The sequence below is a fragment of the Ambystoma mexicanum genome, chromosome 14 (assembly GCF_040938575.1).
Source record: "Ambystoma mexicanum isolate Mex_15411 chromosome 14, UKY_AmexF1_1, whole genome shotgun sequence".
Classification (NCBI taxonomy): Eukaryota; Metazoa; Chordata; class Amphibia; order Caudata; family Ambystomatidae; genus Ambystoma; species Ambystoma mexicanum.
In genome coordinates this window covers 511,848,605-511,868,648 of record NC_090940.1, presented here as the reverse complement: position 1 = coordinate 511,868,648, position 20,044 = coordinate 511,848,605, and the positions used below count along the sequence as shown (strand labels likewise).

The following is a 20,044-nucleotide window of genomic DNA, read 5'->3' as shown; positions in this document are numbered from 1 at the left end:
GAGGAAATCGTAGAAAAGGCATCATAAATTCCCTACTTCGACATCCTCGTCTGACTCCTCTCCAAAGAGGACTATATCTTGTCCCACTAAGGCCTCTTCTCTGGCTGAATGGGAATCATTCAGGCAGGAAATGCTCAACATTTTCGAGAGCCAGAAACTCTCAAAGCAAGTAGGCCATGCTCCTACTGTGCCTTCTGAATCCGGTAAGGGAAGGCCTAGAGCCAAATCCTGTGCGCCCTCGAGCCCGGGACGAAGACCAGATCCCCATCGAGAGGCGTTGAGGCCTCGTCATGATGAAAAATCAGTGAGGATTCCTTCAAACCATAAGTCAAAGGACAAGTCGATGTCAAAGTCATCGACACCGTCGAGGCCATTGAAGCCACTGGTGCCATTGACGTCGAAAACATTGACTCCATGGGTATCTGGTTTGAAACCTTCAATGCCATCGATGCCTCTACCTGAAATGTAGAAATCCTTTACCAAGGAAGGATTTCTTTAAGACTCTTACTTCTATTTATGAGGACAATGAGCCGTCTGATGATAATGATGTGCCACCCAGTATGTCACACCAAATGTCCCTGATCATTTCATATCAGAAGAATCCAGGTTGAGAGATCTGCATGAAAATGTACAGACAGCCAGTGGAGTGGACCCTTCACTGGAATTGGAATTTGGAAAGCTTGAATCAGATGAGCACGTAGATGCCTCGTACAGGCAATTAATGACCAAGTAAGTGGATTATCTGGGATGGAGCAGTCCTGCCCTCCCATTCGAACAGGATGACACACAGATATCCTGGAAAAGGGTCCGCAAAGGGATCCTATCCTACCCTTTTATGTAGCTCTTCAAAAGAGAGTAAGTGCTAATTGGGAAGCACCAGAATCAAGTCCAAAGAATCAAGCAGTGACCCCAGCTACTTGTCGACGCTACCCCAGAAAGTCTGGTGATGCAGGCAGCAACAAGATACCTCCAAGCAGACTGCTTATCCGACCATCCCACCGGTTCGGGATGATAAACGGGTAGATACTGTAAGAAAGGCATGGTATCAACAGTAAGACAGACACAAGTGACCACAGTTCAAGGGTGTTAATTGAACTACAACTAGGGTATGGTAAATGCCTATCTAAACCTAAATCTAAAAAATGGGAGCAAGCTACGACCATCAAATAATAATAATGCAGTCCTAGTGGTGTCTTGTCAAAATAAAAGGGCCTATACTAAAAATCCTATTGCTAATCCTTACCTCTAAATACAAACAGTGTGGTGGATAATGTTACAAAAAGACACAAGTGTTCAAAATGATATGTCCGGATGTTCAGGCCGTTAGCCTCCTTTCACCATGTTTTTAGGGAATCATCCAAAATGACTGAGTTTATTAGACCGAATGGGTGATTTGGCCTAATTTCGGCCGTTCAAAAATTCCGAACGGCCGAAAAGTTCGACTAAATCGCCCACGCAGTGCTAGGGTCTGCGGGGTGTCCCCCGCACCCTTGTTCACTATATTGTGAGCGGGGGTGTCCCTCACAGCCAGCCCAAAACAAATTTTAAAAAAAAATTTAAAAAATTTAACATTTTTTAAAAAAGTGGGCTGCAGGGTTATCCCCCGCACCCTTGCTCACTATATTGTGAGCAGGGTTTGCAGGGGTGTCGCCTGCAGCCATCCTGAAAAAGCCACAAAAAAAAAGGAAAAGACCCTGCGGCGCCAGTTTCCAATCACAGAAGTGAAAGGGAACAAGCGTTGCTGGGTTGCGGTTAAGTAGGGGAGTGGGGTGTGGGTGGGGGCAGGGGCAAAGTTGGAAATGTTTAGGGGAGAAAAGACCAAAGGTTATTTCAGAAAAATACTCTTCTGTCTTTTCTCCCTAGAACATTTGGATCTCTGGCTTTCAACCCCGAACCATTTTTAGCACAGACTCTGGCTTCTTTAGGACGAGGATACAGTTCAATCAGAACATCGGGACCTTCTGAATGCAAAACTCTTTACTCGTCAAAGTCTCTTCATTCAGAGGAACTGAGGCAACCAAACAAAAACGATAAGTTATTTTCCTCTCCTCTTTGGATTTCTATAAGTATTCACTTTAGGTGATTCACTATTCACTTGGATCCCCCTCAGTCTGGCTCAGATCTCTTCAGCACAATGTTCGCAGGATATTCTTTCGGGTGCCTCACGGTTCACCTCGGATCCCCCCTCAGCCGGGCTCAGATCCCCTTTCTAAACACAATGAGTCTCCCTCAGCTGGGCTCAGACTAATTTCAATCAAGTATCAAAGTCTTTCGAATGTGCACAGGGTTTAGCTTAATCCATTGCAGGCCCACTTTGATTTTACAATTCCTTCTCTTTACATTTGTCCCCTTTGGGTTTGGATACCCAACAGAGAATGAGCACGCATGTGGTGCCAGAACACTCTGTTTATGGTATCTATCCTCATTTTAAAGTTCAGTCACTCATTTAGAGCCCATCCTTTGTATTCCTTTTCGGTCACACCGTCTTTCGCATTGTATTAAACTGCCATCTTGGAACTGCTTCTTCCTCGTGTGCTTTGGTTCGCTCAGAGTGTGCTCTCGTGCTCCACCTTTTATCCGTGTGGGGAAGTGTGATGGAAGTCAGGTGTGTATAATGATCAGTAATTGGCTGGCCCTGCCTTACCATCGTGTTGGGCCATGTCAGATATACGGCTCGGGTGTTAGTCCGTTTTCCCTCACAGCGAGGTGTCTGTGAGAAAGCGTTTGTGTTGTAAACATTTTAAACTTTGAACATTGAAGGAAAATCGGCTGCAGAGGGGTCCGGCACCACGTGGGTGCTCACTTGAGAGACTCTGGTTGATCCCATGTTTGTTAAACTACCAATACCAGAAAGCCTTAGGAGAGCGACAAAGAAAAGGTCAAAGTGGCCATACAGGGGTCTAGTAAAACCCTCTTTACAGTTGAAAGTGTTTGACCTACACGCAATAGGAAAGCTAAGGGAGGTGAATCCTGTACAGTGAATTCAAAAGAAGAATTGTGTGAAAGGAAAGAATTGGCAAGAGTGAACCAAACGGAGGGATGCCGATAGAACGGGGAAAAGCCTGAAGTCCCAATGAACAATGTGTTGACGAAAGTGAACCCGCCAGAAGGGTGTCCACAGTGAACTGTTTAAAAAGACATTGGGCCTCATTACGATTATGCCAGTCCGGAAACACTGGTGCCGGTAAGCCTACCGGCACCAGTGTTTCTGGATCGGCACAGTACAACTCTGCGGACAGGTGCCGTCCCACCCGCCAGGTCTGACCCTGGCGGGCGGAACAGCACCCGCTGCAGAGTTTCACAGAAGCACCGGCACCGTTATTAACGATACTGGTGCTTCCGTGGTCCCCATTCCCATGGAGTCCAATACAAAAATCACCGGCTTACCGCCAGACCTGTAATGAGGCCCATTGAAACTTGTGAATATCACCAGTCAGCTTGTTCTGTAATGCCATAGTGAACCCGATGGAGGGAGGCTGAGATTCGTGAGGAGTCTGCGCCCGGAAGATGGGGATCCAGCAGTGAAGTCATCACCCAACGTAGATTTGGAAAAGAACATTTTTGTTTGTTATTTTTGGAACCCATTAGGTCCTCTGAGGCAAGAGACGCTTTGTAGAAAAGAGACTTAACCACCGAAGGTCCTTATACATGAAGCGGAACTGTTGTCTCGTACTGGGAAAGCTCGAGAGTGTGCTGTGCTCAGGAATCCCGCCTTGTCCTCTGCTCAAAACGTGGGGAAGGGAGACCCATGGCTACCACATCCTGACTTTTTATTTATGAACACTTCTTTCTTTTTTGTAAACACTATCCCAACTCTTTTTGTATTTTGCGTAAGGATTGGCAATAGGTTTTTCTTAGTATAGGCCCTTTTATTTGACACAACGCCACTAGGGCTGCTTTATTATTATTATTTGATGGGCGTAGCTTGCTCCCATCTTAGATTTAGGTTTCGATTGGGTGTTTTTCCAATCTACCTATACAGTATAATAAACACCCTTGAACTGTGATCACTTGTGTCGGTCTATGCTTGGTAACAAGCTTTCCTTACAGAAGAGGAATGACTGGATCAAAGAGGTCAAAGAAGATTCCCTTGTGGTGGACGAGGGAGAGGTGCAAAGCCCGCCCAAGCAGCGGCATCACCACTGTTTCAGCCACCTCAAAACCTCTCTGAGGTCTTGACTCACAACACCCCAGTGGGAGGCAAACTGTCTAACGATCTGAAAGAATGGCGAGACATTACTTCGGATGCTTGGGAGTTACGAACCATAGCCCAAGGTTACTGCCTCACCTTCATTCAGAGACCTCAGAACCATCCACGGGGGAGTCATTCTTTGAAGGTTCTAGATCCATTCCTTGTGCAGGACGTTTTGACCCTGCTAGAGAAAGGGCAGTACCTGTAACGGAGAGGAACAAAGGATGGTATACACAATATTTCCTAATCCCCAAGAAGGACGGACGACTGAGACCCATCTTGGACTTGAGATACTTGAACAAGTTCCTTAGGAAGGACAAGTTCAAGATGTTCATACTTTCTCAGATACTTCAGGCCCTCCAGCTCTAGGATTGAATGGTGTCATTGGACCTTAAGGAGGCTTATTGTCATGTCAAATCCATCTCAAGCGCAGAAAGTACCTGAGGTTCGCCGTTGGCAGTTCTCATTATCAGTTTCGAGTTCTGCCATTCAGGCTGACCTCCGCCTCAGGGTTTTCACCAAACTGATGGCGGGGGTGGCAGCGAGTCTCATCAGGAGAGGGAGGGTTCACGTCTACCTCTACCTGGACGATTGGTTGATCAGGACACATTCTCCCGAATAAGTCCTGGATCATCTCACCGTGACCTGTATTAGGTAAGATTTTCATAGTAATGATGCATCTTCCTGACCTGGGTCAACCCCAGAACATTTTGCTTTACTGGTGGATTATTTTCTCTTATACCTCAGTGAGTGGGAACACTTCAACACTCACAGAATATTTTTTTTTTTATGGGTGTCATTTTGTAGACGCTCCATAATGTCTTTTTAATTCTATCATCTTTGACAACTTTTGGCACATACTGCCTATTGTTGCTGGGTTTCCCTTCTGGCTTCCCTTTTAACTTTATCTGGCTAACCTTGTGAGAACTTCAGTTCCCGAGTGTAGAAAGGAACTTTGGATTTGTTTTACATTTTATTTGGTGAAACCAGCACACCCCACCGTATGTGGACTGCTGAGGAGATACAATGTATTCCCTTTGACACTAAAACTGTAACAGTTCTTTTACAGGGACAAGCTTACCTTTAATGGCTGGTGGCAGTGATACCTTTTACAAATTTGGCGCGCCTTTACCATGGGCTGTGTTCACAGCTGCAGTAAAGGCACCCAAGGGTGCTAATTTTACCAAAATGGCCCCAGTCTTGTTTTTTTGTTGTTGCCATTTTAGTGTTTCTTGTCCTTCCTTCTTTCTACCTGTGACGTCCAGGGAGGAAAATTCCTTTGTGTGATTTTTATCCTCAGCGGTAGTCCCATGCACTCCCTGCCCAGGCTCCAGTCTGTCTGTGAAGGCAGGAAGCTAGGGAGGAGTCACAAGCTCCACAGTCCTTTGTCTTCCTCTTTGCCTGAATAGGGACAAATCCCAGTGGTTCTGTCCTGATTGGACAACCAGACCGCCCCTTGTTGTAAAATGCAGGGAGAGAATGCAGAAGCTGTGCTGTAGTTCCTGTTGAATACTCTGAAGCTGGAAGCTGAAGACAAGTCGACCACTGGAACCAAAACCGAAGAGGAGGATGAAGGAAAAGCGGCTGAGACGATTTCCAGCGACCAGAGAGCCTGCAGTTTATCCAGAGCCTGCTGCAACCCTTCCTTCCAATCGACCTTTGGACTCCGAAAACAACATCCCCGACCCATAGCCTGGTGAGATCCACTAGACTCAAGAAGACCTGCATTTTGAGCCATCCCACGCCGTGCTGTAACCTTGTGGGCTGCAATACCCCAATACCCTGGGACCTCGAGCCATTGTACGATGCAAAGTCTTCCGAATTCAGAATGTTGCTGAAACTTCGTGGGCATCATAAGATCTGGATCTCCAGAGACACAAATCAAGTCTGAAAAGTCCCCTCACCAGAGTGCTGGACATTTGTAAGGGTGGAGAACACTCATGCTCCAAGAATAAGGGAAAGACTTTTAAGGGATTGGGCCTTTTGTTTAAAACGTTCTTACTTGTAAAAGAAGTTGGTTGGTAACTGTAACTCTGAGAGTGAACAGTTACAAACGTTCTTACTTACCTTGAATGTGTGTTGCACTATTCTGAAAAGTATATATCAGGTTAAGTTACTCACCTGTGAATTGGTTGTACCTCTTCCCCAATAGTAATGCTGTTGGTTTCACTTTATTATTCCTGTTAGGATTATTGTATGAGTGTCTCCCAACTGGGTCTTGCTTCCCCTGACTTGCTCTTAGCCTGTCCAGAATACGGCTGCATTAGGTTTTACCTACCTAGAATAATCTTGAGTCATTAATAAAGAGTAACAATGGGGTTTGCTTTCCCTGTTCTGTTTAAGACAGACCCAAAAACAGTCTTAGGTTTATACCTGCTCCAAGTTGCTGATAGCTCCTTGAAAAAGTATATGTGTTTTACTTACCTTGAGTTAGCTGTGTGCTATCCTAAAATACATTACAAGAGTTACTACTGAACTCAATCTGTGTTTCATTGATCTCAAAAGCACCTGTAATTGAATATTACATCCTTAGGTTTTACTCACCTAGTATAACTGTTTTTTATCACAAAAGTAGTTATCAGTGTTTACTGTACCTAGAATAAGTGTTCCACTATTCACAAAACATATATTGTCCCGTTGACTTATTATGTGATTTCTTGCTGAGAATCATGGTACAGCTGTTTGGGTGTATGTCTTAAAGTAACCATTGGTTTTACTCCCCAAGAATATGTGTGAACTATACTGAATGTGTTTAAAAAGGTTTAAAAAGGTTTGACTTCCCTAGAACTACTGTTAGGTGTTCCAAATAAGGTTATATACTTTGGTCTGTATACCTTCAAGCATGTGTTGTGTTTTTTTATAATGTGTTTATGACTTTGACCAGTACTTCACTTGGCCTAATTGTATTTAAAATAATCCTTGATTTTTTTTTTTATAATACTTCTGGTTGTCAGTGTTTCTATTGATTCATTTGTGTGTTATAGATTCTTTGGACCCATCTACAGCCCTCTCTCCCTCTGAAGATAAGCCTGACTGCTCTGTCTACGCTACCATGAACTCAGGTGGTACAGCCTTATACTAAGAGTGGAGTATTGTACTGTCTCAGTTGAATGGTTTTGATGAAGTTTGGTAGAACTTCAGAAAAACTGCTCTTACAACCTGCCACTCTCTCCGGAGACTGGGCTTCTCCCTCAATTATATGAAGTCCCACATGATACCATCTCAAAAGCTCCAGTTCATCGGGGCTGTATTTGATACATCCTTGGGAAAGACCTTGTCACCCGAGGTGAGGGCTCAAGACATTCTGCATATGGTCACCAAATTTCAGAGTGCCCAACGTCTCCCGGCCTTCGGCTTTTTGAGTTTGCTCAGCCTCATGGCATCCTGCATTTTTCTGGTGCCAGAGGCTCGCCTGAGAATGAGATTCTCTCAGGACGCACTGGTCTCAGTTCTCAGGCAACATGTCAGACCTTCTTCAGGTTCCAAGCAGGGTTGCGTAGGATCTCCTGTGGTGTGCCTGAGAGGACAATATTCTGAAGGGAAGAACCTTTTTTTTCTCCAGCATGGGGTCTGGCATGGATTCACATGCTCATGAATATTCCCTGTCGTCAGGCTGGGAATCCTCGGTAAAAGAAAAAAGGTTTGTTTCGTTTTTAAACTGTCTTTCTCCTATAAACCAATAACTGAGCTCTGGGTCATCCTGCCCTCAGCCAATGACTGCCTTCTACCTAAGCCCCTCCTCTGGCAGCCATATTCAGGTTTTTACTGCACTTCCTTGCGTTTTGCTCTTCAAGCTTTTCTGCGTTTTTTTGCTTTTTGTAATAGAGAATTCTATTTTTCGGTCAAACGAGCCTGTGTGCTCCATCGTTCATCCTTCCAATTAACGGGGACCCGTTTTTCGGCATCTTTCATCGCCCCTCAAGGGCAGAAATTGTTGAGTGTTCTTCTTGGAAACTTCCAGAAGTCTTCAGACCTAGACCGTGCCGGATCATGTCGGAGGAGAAGGACGGAGCTTCCCTCTTCAAGCTGTGCACCAGCTGCGGTTTGCGGAAAGTTTATTCGGATGACAAAGATTCCCAGTGCCTGTACAGTCTACACCTGGCACATAAAGAAGAAGATTGTGAGATCTGCCGTGGCTTCACCAAGCGCACGATGAAGGATCGGCATGTCTGGCTGGCAGCGTGGCCCAAAACCTCTACCGCAACAATACTTTGATGTGACCGTCGTCACCGAATGGAAATTAAAGCTTCTAAACAAACCAAAAAATTCACTTAAGTACTTTTTGAGACTACTGTTACCTAACGAAAATGACCATCCATAAACAAAATAAGCAACTCATTAAGGAACCTCCTGAAGAACCGTCCAATATACAGACGGGGAAACGCGTGTCGAGGAACCTACAACAAAAATGACCATCTTCTGTAATAAAAGAGGAATTCATAATCAAAGTGACCAATTTGAGACAATATAGAAACTTGGAGCAAAACTTGGAGCAAACCACTATATCAAGCAAACCAACTGAATGAAAACGTAAATTCAGTGACTGTGTTGCATGTACAAGAGAGGAACAAACGATAAGGAGTTAAAGCTCAAGTACAAAGTGCGAAAACCAAGTGACAATCTAAACTTTGACAACACAAATTCAGTGACAAAAAATTATTTTCTTTTCCCTTTTAAAATGAAAGGCACAAATTCAAAAAATTACAGCAGTCTTTGTTGTTCTTTTTCTATTTTATACCCTGGTCAGCCTAAGGGTGGTCTGTAATTTTGAATTTGAAGCCAACCACTGCAACAAACTACTTTTGACTTTTCTAACCATATAATTATACACAAGAATCTAAGGCCGCCAGTAACCGCTTCTAAGGCTGAAACTCTTTTTTGAATTAAGTCCTTTGAGGGCGCTCCATCTTTGGGGGCCCAATACAATGTCGAGCACAGCGAGTCCGCTTCTGTCGGGGACACCGCTCCAGCAGGACCTGCTACGGTCAGGGCGCGTTCGTCATCTCCATCGGCCTCGATCTCCAGCCACCACTCCAGCTCTTCCTCCAAGAGGAAGTCAGCTAGCCCAGGGAAACTGCAGGAAACACCAGATAAGGCCAAACAGGGTAAGGTGTCCGAACCGCCTGTGAAGTATAAGGGCAAGCAGGACAAGAGGTCCGAGCTGCCGTGAAGGAGAAGGTCAAGATGACTAACCTGCCTGTGAAGGCCCGGGTGGGCCAGGCCAAATCATCATCATCATCATCCTCCTCGATCGAGTTGGTGGTGGCCTCCCTTTCGAAGGCAAAAGATGCTGACCCCGTCCAGGGTTCCCCCGGCGACAGCGAGAGTGTCTCTCCGGGTCAGGAGAGTCTTCGTTCAAGCCGATAGAAAAGACCCCAGAGAAGAGGATGCCAGAACTCTGCCCGAGAACGACCCCTCAGGACCTGAAGAAAGGTGAAGAACTCCAGGGCACAGACATTTCTTCATCCGAGGGGGATGAGATCCTTTCTGTCCACACCATCCACGGTGATGACGACGATGGAAACGTCGAAGAAATGCCCGCTGAACGGCAGCGACAACTACAAGGTGGATACCGTCGACGAGGATGACGACATGGGCGCTGGGCCCATTGACTCTGTTCCCCAGGTGCCCCCTGGGGATTTGTTGCAGAATATCCTCTCGACACTTCACATGCTGGTGTTGGAGATTCAGAGGAGATTGCCGACGGTTCCACCAGCGACACCACCGGTGACCCCATTGACACAGGGGCTGCCAATGGTGAAGAAGAGGAGGAGACGCCCTACGCCTCCATTCCAACTGTCACTGCCCTCCGCCCCGGCGGGGACGGATACGGACGATGATGCAGGGTTGGGAGACACTGCATCGCCAGCGCCGAGAGCCTCTCCACCGGACAAAGTGGGATCTTTTCATTCCATGATTGCCCGGGCGTCAAGCGCTTTTTCAGTTCACCCTGGAGGAGAAGCAGTGCTTCCTGTACCAATGCCGGGAGGCGAAGAGGAAGACTATCCTGTCGGTACGGCTCCTGGATGACATGAGGGGCTGGCGTTGCTGAGGAACCATGCTTCAGCTTCAGTGAAGAGAGACCGGCTTGAGAAAAAGCACTGGGTGCCGGAGTCTGTACCCAAGTGCCTGCGGTCTCAACGGTCGCCGGAACTCGGTGGTCTCGGCGGCCGCCAGGAAGAAGTAGTCATGGTCATCGTCGTCTTCATCTGTACCCCTGGACAACGAGGGGAAGAAATTGGATTCCATGGGTAAAAAGGTAATCTACTCGGCGGTGATGATGGTGAAAGCGGCCAACACCTTCGCGATCGTGGCAGATGCAACCGGGAGCTTTGGTACAAGATGGCTCCGCTCCTGGATTTCCTCCCTGATGACAAGCAGGTCGAGGCTTTGGAGATCCTCCAGGAAGGCGAGGTGGCGTCGGAACCACGCCATCACAGTGGCACTGGACATTGCGGACACAGGTGTCCGCCAGATGGGCAACAGGGTTTGCCTTCGCCGCCGTGTCTGGCTCAAAGCCACCAACTTCAGGCAGGAGGTCCAGACGAGGGTCATGGACATGCAGTTTGACGGAGACAACCTGTTCGGGAAGGCCGTCGATGAATCTCTCCAGGCCATCAAGACCAACACAGAGACGGCCCATGCTTTGGGCACCCTGCAGCAACACCGCCGTCCTTTCGTTCATCAGGAGGAAAGTCCAGTAGGGCTTCGAAAGGTTTCGGCAGGGGCTCGTCCTCTTACCGCCAACCCTCCTGATCTTTGACCCAGAAAGCCAATAGGGGTTGCTCCAAGGCCTCCGGAGGTGGACGCCGTCGTCATCAAGGGCCCCAAGGCAGTCCGACGACCTCCAAGCAAGATTGAACCAGCCAGGACGTTGGGCCCCCACCCATGCACCCCGGTGAGAGACTAGCTGGCGAACTTCATCAGCGTGTGGGAGACCATCTCTACCGATCGATGGGTGCTGGACACTCTCGCCCACAGACGCACCTTAGAATTTGTGAATACCACTGGTGGCCCGGCAGGAAAATCACATCCCTCAGCTGCTTCTGGAGGTTCGGGCCATGTTACGAAAAGGAGCGATAGAGCTCGTCCCACTGCGACTGCGGGGCTCCGCAGTCTACTCAAGATACTTTCTCGTAAGAAAGAATACCGGGGGCTGGAGGCCCATTCTGGACCTACGACGACTCAACAAGTACATAAAGTCCCAGAAGTTAAGAGTTTGGTGGCTGTGATCTTACGGCGGATTGTAGGCTGGTACTCTCCAAGGCCAGGGCATTGTCTACTGTGAAATGCTACGGACACAAATGGAAGCGCTTTGCGACTTGGTGCTGTTTGCAGAAGATCAACCCTCTGAGGGTCACGGCCCCTCAAGTACTTCCGTATTTGCGGTCATTGACTAAATCGGGGCTGGGGCACGCCTCCATCAAGTTACATCTGGTGGCCATCTCCCGCTATACCACTGTGGTCGGACTGTCTACTCAAAGAATTAATCAAAGGACTGTTCTGTTTGTTCCCGCCGGTGAAGGCTCTGGTCCCGGCGTTGGAACTCAACGTAGTGCTGCCTAGGCTCATGGGGGCTCTATTCGAACCTATGCATTCAGCTACACTCAAATTTCTGTCGTGGAAGACGGCTTTCCTCGTGGCCATCACCTCTGCAAGAAGAGTAGGTGAGGTCCAGGCCCTGTCCTACCAGCGGCCTTAATTGACTTTCCACAGGACGAGTGGACTTTACGCACCCCTCCTTCATGCCCACGGTTCTGTCGGAATTTAATCTCAACGAGCCCTTGGTGTTACCTGTGTTTTTTCCAACGCCTTAGTCGCCGGCTGAAGGACTTTGCACTCGCTGGATGTGGCTAAAGCGCTGAAGTTTTATGTGGCCCGCAGGAAGAGTTTCCGGACAACCTCTCAACTTTGTGTGAACTTTGGTCCTGTGAACCATGGGAAGGCCCTGTCCAAGGATTCCATTTCCTGGTGGCTCTCCAGCTGTATCACTCACTGTCACCAGTTGGCAAACCAACCATTGCCTGGCCGTTCGAGAGCCCATTCTACCAGAGCGATCGCTGCTACAACTGCGTTCATGTCTGGTGTGCCCCGGCTGGATATTTGCAGGACTGCTACGTGGAGGTCGACTCGACGTACACCTTCACGAAATTCTCCGTCGACAGGGATTCCACGGTCCAGAGTCCGCCAAGCAGTGCTGCGCAGCCTGTTCGCTTGAAGGTGAGCCTGGTGAGGAGGTAAGAGTTGCTTCTGTTGAGCCTTTTCACCTCCCGTGGTTGTGCATGTATGTACTGCTATGTATTCTTTATTCTTGAGCATGTGAATCCATGCCAGACTCCATGCTGGAGAAGGAACAAGTTACTTACCTGTAACTGTTGTTCTCCAACATGGGTCTGGCATGGACAAGATTTCACGCATGGTTTCTGAGAGGCTGAGGTACAAGGATTGGGACCTCCTGGATGACGTAATGGAGATTTTGCTTTCGGCCAGCAACTAAGTCTTTGGGCCTCATTACGAGGTGGCCGGTAAGGGATTACCGGCACCGGTGCTGGTAATCCCTTATCGCCCTACTACGAGTTCCCTTTGCAGGTCCTCCCTTAACGCCTGGTTTTACCAGGCGTTAAGGACAGCACCTGCAAAGGGACTTTGGAGCTAATAACGGTACCGCAATATGCGGTACCATTATTAGCGCCTTCCCCATTCCCATTGAGCCCTCTGAGGGAATGGGGAAGGGCCCTGGTGAATGGGGAATTACCACCCCCGCCAACCTTGGAATGGGGCGGTAATAGCTCCATTCACCAGGGCAGAGTCGGTAAGGATTTGGAGGCAGCCATGGCGCTAATAGCGCCATGGTTACCTCCAACCTCGTAATGAGGCCCTTTGTAGCGCTGCCATTGGAACATATTCTGCAGCTGGTGCAGGGACAAGAATGTGGACCCTTTGCTATGCAAAACACTGCCGGTGTTATCCTTTCTGCTGTACTTGGCCAATCTGGGGCTCCTGGTTGGGACCATTGTTAGGGAGAATTCTCAAAATGTGCCAATTCCTCCCACCTTGGAGCCCTCCAGCTCTTTTGCTAAACTTTGGGACTTTGAACTTTTCAAATCAATGTGTTTTCTGTGTTTCTTTGGTTATGGAGTCTAACCAACTCCATAGGCATCATCTTTTTAATTCGTGTCGCACAGCACCCTCAGTGCGGTGATACAGGGAAGCCTTTCTCTGGGATAAACTACTGTTTTCCAGAGTAAGTAAAGTGAAATTGACTTTACTAGTCTTTTAAATTCCTAGACCCAGCACACCCTATCTCACAATAGAATGCTGGAGGGGTTACTTAGTATCCCCTGTATCTAGATACTCATGTAACAGTCAAATGTTACCCTTTCCTCTCAGAATGGCTGGTGGCAGTGGTTTTACAATGAACTACCATGATTTTACCCACTGCAAACTATTCGTAGCTCTGGAAACGTTAAATCGCGGGAGCCATGTTTTTCAAGATGGTGTCTGAGCCCCCTTTATTAAAACAGGCCCCGCTCTTCTTTTTTCGCAATTTGTTTGTGAAAAGGTCCTTCTAGAGTTTTTCTCTGCGCGCCAAACCAGGTTTGGTCTCTTTGTTCATTCGCCTTTGGCGGGCTTCAAGAGTGAAGACCGCCTATGGCGCCTGAGTGTCTGCGGTGGGCATAAAGTAAGGGGGGGTGCCCGAAACTCCCTGTGCTTGTTGTCCTAGGAGACCCAAATGCACTCTGTGTTGATTGGCTGGCTGACTGTCCGGCAAGGACAGTCACCCTGCTGGGTGAGTGACAGCAAGGGTGGAATGAATGGGAGAGAACTGAATAAAAGGCGAGTCTCTTGGCTTGGGAGATCGACCACTGGATGAAGGAACCAAAGAAGAGCTTGAAGAGGACGACTGCTGCAACTCCTGGACTGTTGGTTTGCCCAGTGAAGCCCTGCTGCAGGTCTGAATTGCCAAGTTCGCATCGACAGAGAAGCCCTGTAAAGGACGACTTCTCCCTGAGTTGGGACCAATCAACTCCAAAGTAAGCCACCTGGATACCCATCTCGGAGCTGGTTGAATTTCCACAGAGTTGCTGCAGGAAACCTTAGGACCAGGGAGAGGGACACCAGCTTGTGTGCATTACTTATAGCCACTGGAATTGAAGCTTGCCAGTTGTGAGCTTTTTGACCAGTCCGAGTGCAGTGCAGGAGTCCCCCGACATCCTCCCTCTTGTCCCCACAACTGAAGTACAGGAACAGCGAGATCTGCAGGAACTGCCAGGAACAGAAGTCATCAGCTGCATCTTTTTTTCTTCATTGTAAGGTACTGTGAAATGAGACTGAGAGTACTTACCTCTCGCGGTGAAAGTGCTTGGAACTTTTGCAACTCGCAGGCCTAATCAGCTTGTGACCCAACATATGATTCTTCTTTTTACAAACTACTTCTGAGAACTTGTGCAGAGACTTTACCGTTTACTTACCAGAACCGCTTTATCCTATCCAAGAGTTTAGCCCATTGATTTTGGCTTAGCCTATTGAATTGAATTGACTCTTCTGGTGAACTCCAAGTATTTGCACTGTCTAAGAATAATTGTAACCTTTCATGTTCTAATAATCTTTGCCTTTTACTCCCCTTGAAAAGTATTCTGAAATAGTATATTTGTGTGCTATATAATTGGCTCCTTCAAATAAATTATTAACAATTTATCAAAGAAACCTTGAGTGTAAGAGTTTATTTGAACACCTGTGATTGTAGACCTCTGTGTAACATCATAACTGCTCACATTTCCCTCTTGAGATAAGCCTGGCTGCTCCGCCCCGCTACCAAAACTGTGTAGTACAGACTTATACCAAAGGTTGGTTTGCTTACACCTGTAGTCATAGTTGTGTGTAGTGTTCCCAGAGGGTGCTGCATACAAACTCTGCCTAACAACCACTAAAGGTAATTTCGCAGCGCTTCCCATCTTCAAGTGCTCGTCTGAGGACATTTCATATTTGAAAATACCTTTGGTGATAACATTTAGGAAAAGGACTCACTAATGTATTCCCTCCATCTCCTTTTCAGGGACCTTTTTCTTGTTTTAAAGTTTCCTATGTGTGCACCATTTGAACCTCTCTATTCATGTCCCTTAAGACCACTAACATTGAAAACCATCTTGTTGGTAGAGCTAACATCAGCCCGTAGAGTGACTGAGTTGCAGGCACTATCTGCTAAATCACTGTTTACGGTATTTCATAAGGATGAAGTCGTTCTAGGGTCAGACCTTCATTCCTACCTAAGGTCATATCAGACTTTCATTTAGGACAAAAGATAGTTACCCATTTTCTACCCTCCACCTGATCCTGGCAAGGAAGAGGAGAGGTTAAACGAGCTCGACCCACAAAGGGCTCTGAGTTTCTACATTTCAAGGTTGTCAAAACTTCGTCTGCATGACCAACTATTCATAGGATACACTGGTCATAGGTTGGGACAGGCTGTAACCAAACAGACCTTGTCCAGATGGATTATTTTAGCTATTTCTGAATTCTATACGCTGGCTGGTAAAGATCCCCCAGAAGGCTTGAGAGCCCATTCCACTAGGGGCATAGATACTTCTTCTGCTTTGCAAAGGGGTTTTCCTATTAAAAACATCTGTGAAGCAGCCACTTAGTCTACAAGTCACACTTTTACTAAGCATTTCTGCCTTGATTCCACCTTAAGTCAGGATGGAAGCTTTGGGAAGGCAGTCCTTCATTCCGTTCATGGCAACCATTTATGACAAAATTCTTACTCCCTCCTCCAAAATAAAAACTGCTTTGGGAGTCTATCTAAGATGAGGAATACGTGGGAGGACACAAAAGTTACTTACCCCTAGTAACGTTCTTTCGCCTGGATGTTCCTCCCTCATATTCCTCATCGCCCCTCCCAGAAAAACCTGCTGTAGCATTTCCATGTTATTGCAGTTTATGCTCCTTCAGATTCTGTTATGGATAAATCCACTTTTATGCGGGTAGTTCTACTTGAGAATGACACGAAAAAACAGAACTGAAGCCAACGGCCGCTGCGTGTGCTATATATACATCTTCGATGACATCATCATCAAGACAGAGGTCTTCGAGGGACATTGAGTCGACCGAATCGGCGCACAGTGCCCTCTGACGAATGTATTTTTCCAAAGTGGCTTTAGCTGGATATTGGAGATATCTAAGATAGGGAATACGTGGGAAGAACATCCAGTCGAAAGAACGTACCAGGGGTAAGTAACTTGTTCTTCTGTACAAAAACAGCGAATGTTTGAAAAAACCTAATTGGGTTACTCTACCTATTATGGAAGAATTTGGACAATGGCCCATTTAAAATGTTGCTCTTGCTTTTCAATTGCTGAGTTAAATTTGGTATTTCAAATCCTCCCCATTACTATGTAAAGTAAGAATATCTTCTGGTGCACTGTGAAAATCAGAAAATAAATAATTTATGATCCTCATCTTTAAATCATTTATTGGAATATCAAAACCTTAAGTCACAAACAAAGAAACTAAAGTTATGCAATGAAATTGAATTATAATTTCGATGAACCCATGCAAAAATTAGGTTTATTAAAAAGACAAGCCACAACAGTGAAGGATGAAAAAGAGAATATAAAGAGATGGAGCGGACAGATACTGAAAGCAAATTCCAATGGGAGGGAGCTAACAGAGAGAAAGAACGGAAATGGGATTTAACACAAGAACTATTTACTACCAAAAGAAACTGAGACTTGGAACAGAGAGAACGAGTTGGAGTATAAAAAGAAACCAGGGAAGAAAGATAGATGGTGCAAGACCATAAAGAGATTTAAAGACTAAACACAGGAAATTACATTTAAGATGAAAATGAAATGAAAGCTAACGAAGAGCAGAAAGTGAGGGAATAATAGAATCACGTGGTGAAAGAAGATAGAGAAGACGAATGGACGCATTGAAAATTGATTTCAATGGGGCAGGATGCGAGAGAGGACGACCAATTTAATCTAATTCTCTTACGGGTGTATGTATGTTTATGATGGATTATTCTTACCTGCTTAAATAGTATTTTCATATACTTACTTGGATTACTGGTGTTGCTCTGTGTGGACTCCTTGTAGTCTTCAACCATTCTTACACCCTCCAGGAGGCTTAGCCTTGCCGCTCTGCCACCTCACCTTGATTGGGTTTGGCAAACCTCTTTCTCCCTGTCTTCCTTGTTTACCAAAATAGACAGGCCTCCAAAAATCCTACCACCAGGGCTGATTTGGGAAATCCTTCTTAACACAACTGTTGTAATACGTCAATTGAAAAATGTCCATTAAAGGATTTGTATCAAAAAGTGTATTAATTGTTGAAGTTATCATTTGAGTTAGAAGCAGATGATGTTATTGTTGTATCATAATGGATTTAATGCCTAATTAACTATATGTCAGTCAATGTGTTTTTCTATTTTCTTGCAGGAACCCGCATGCGCAATGTCCCTGTGCTTTTTGGTGATTCAGATACCAATGTGGAAGGAATGTATGGGAGAGTACGCAAAGCTGCCAGTACCATAGACAGGTTTAGGTAAGAGATCACCTGTTTGACCAGTGTAATAGTGCTAAAAAGTAACTTAAAGCTCTGTGAACTAATGCATTAGTGTAATTTCCAATTTTCATAGACTATATAATATCCAAAATTACCAACTCATACAGCCTTGCTTGGTGAAAGAGTACCACTCCAAGCAAAACCTAGGTTTTAAGTGGTTGCTATTTTCACAAAAGCAAATATCTGATTTCACCTCACTGTCTGTCTTGGATGTTTCGTAGGGCAGGATTTTTACTCACAATATCATCCAAAAAAGTGGACATCAAAGACAATTCTTCATCTTTTTGTGCTCTTCAATTTCTTACTACTGGAATTCTTCAATACAGTCATGCTGTGGCACAGTGGCTATTTTCAGTATATTTCAAAGACCGCATCTTACATAAACCTACCTGGCAAAGCCTCAAACTGTATTTAAGGTTTCTTAATCATAGATGGGTCTGATTTAGGGTTATATCCCGCCATTCGTTGCTCTTCAGCATTCACCATAGCCCTACTAGTAGTTAAAGTTCTTCTGATATCAAGGAGTATGTGTCAGCCCATATGTGGTTGACCGGTCAGTCAATTTTATTAACCTATTCCTTTCCATTTACATCTGGAATATCATTTTTGTTATACAGTTACTTATCCATATCCACCATGCAGCACCTAGAAACATGGATATAGGTATTTTGCATCATAGGAGATATCGAATTCGATTCCATCGAATTTTGGCACAAATTTATCAGGGGCTTGGGTTATTAATAAATGTGGGCGTGATATCGGGTGGTCTCCCCCACATACATTTGCAATGACATTTCTTTAAATAACTTTTTTAGATGTTATCAAATTCGAATAAATGGATTTAATGGAATCATATAGTTCTGGAAAATGCACTTCTAAATACCAATGTGAGCAGCTTTTAGGTTGAATGTGTACACAGATAAATTTGGAGGTGGTTAATTCTCAACATTCCTGAAGACCCTTTGCATCAGTATATTCGTCTGAGTTATGCTCTGAAAGAATTGAATGCAGTGTCAGCTATGCTTCTACAGGTTTGGGATGACCCATAGTCTAGAGAACTGCATATCCATGTTCCTCTACGGTTCACCCGTGTAGAGATTTTGTACTTAAAAGAAATGTCTCTTTCACAATGCAACATTATCCTTTTATTTAAATTTCAGAAGAAAAATCTATTTTTTATCTCACTACAGTTAAGGATCTTGCAATCCCAACGATGCAACACACCTCTGAATAAATACATTTCTTGGGTGATCTTTTGTTGAAAGGCACCTATTTTGCCATTTAACGCCACAAGGCGTAGAGAGTGTTTGTTACATTTTCTTGTATTTTTTTGTTTACCTTTTACATTTTGTGTAGTTTTCTTATTGTTATATCGGTGGTCCTGAGCCTAGTTCACCATTATCCAATCTGTGTTGGCATCATAAGACGTCAATTGTGCTATTTTACTTGGTAGATTTTACACGTCAAAATCAGAGACCCCCATTAGGCGAGCAAGACCTAGTCCCAGCAGTGAACTTCAGGGTCTCTGCCAAGAGCCTCAACTCAGTTTTTATAAACTATTAATTAATGAGATCAAATCACAGGATCAAGCAACCATCCTCTTTCCAATGGTGACTCATATTCCATAAACTCTGTTCCTAGTGCAGAGAAAATATTCTGGTACCCACACAGTGTCAGTTGATATTGCTTCAGCGACTTCACTAAAAACATCATATACTGGTAGGTAGATTTTCAATTTTATGCACAATGACTCCTACATGTGAGTCACCCATCACTGTGTGCTGGACTACTGGATTTTTGGCCTGTTCCCCTAAATGAGTGGGAACCTTTTTCCACACACACACTCCTTCTTTTACCCTATCTTTTATGATCCTTTTGGTTTTAAAACCTTTTCTTGGAATTATACTTTACTCCAAGTTTTATGGCATCTGTCTTTTGACTTTTGCATCACACATCCCTCTCTTGCTGGGAGTCATTTGGCCTTCCCTTTTTATTTTATGCTATATGAGGATATTTTTCAACCTTCCTATATTTTCCTATTGTAGGATCAGCACACTCCACCTTATGTGGAGTGCTGATGGGCTACATAGTATCCCCTTTCTCACTGCTCCTGTAACATTTTGGTTACAGTGGCAAGTTAATCTGAATGGCTGGTGGCAGTGGTTTTATCCTACCTACTTTTGTGCAATTTATACTCCCAGGCTGTACTGACAGCTGTGTTAATGCACAGAAGGGTTACCATTGACCCAAAATGGTGACTGTTCTTTTTTCACCATTTCTTGTTTGCTT

General features: G+C 45.4%; 1 protein-coding gene across 5 annotated transcripts in view; it reads left to right on the top strand.

Moving 5' to 3' along the window:
- GOLGA5 (golgin A5) overlaps positions 1-20,044 on the top strand; it is an 800,028-nt gene that overhangs the window by 639,369 nt on the left and 140,615 nt on the right. For all 5 annotated transcript variants that reach the window (XM_069637743.1, XM_069637746.1, XM_069637745.1 and 2 more), the window contains one exon: positions 17,629-17,734. In XM_069637743.1, coding sequence (XP_069493844.1) covers positions 17,629-17,734 — 106 coding nt within the window. The remainder of the gene's footprint in view (positions 1-17,628; positions 17,735-20,044) is intronic.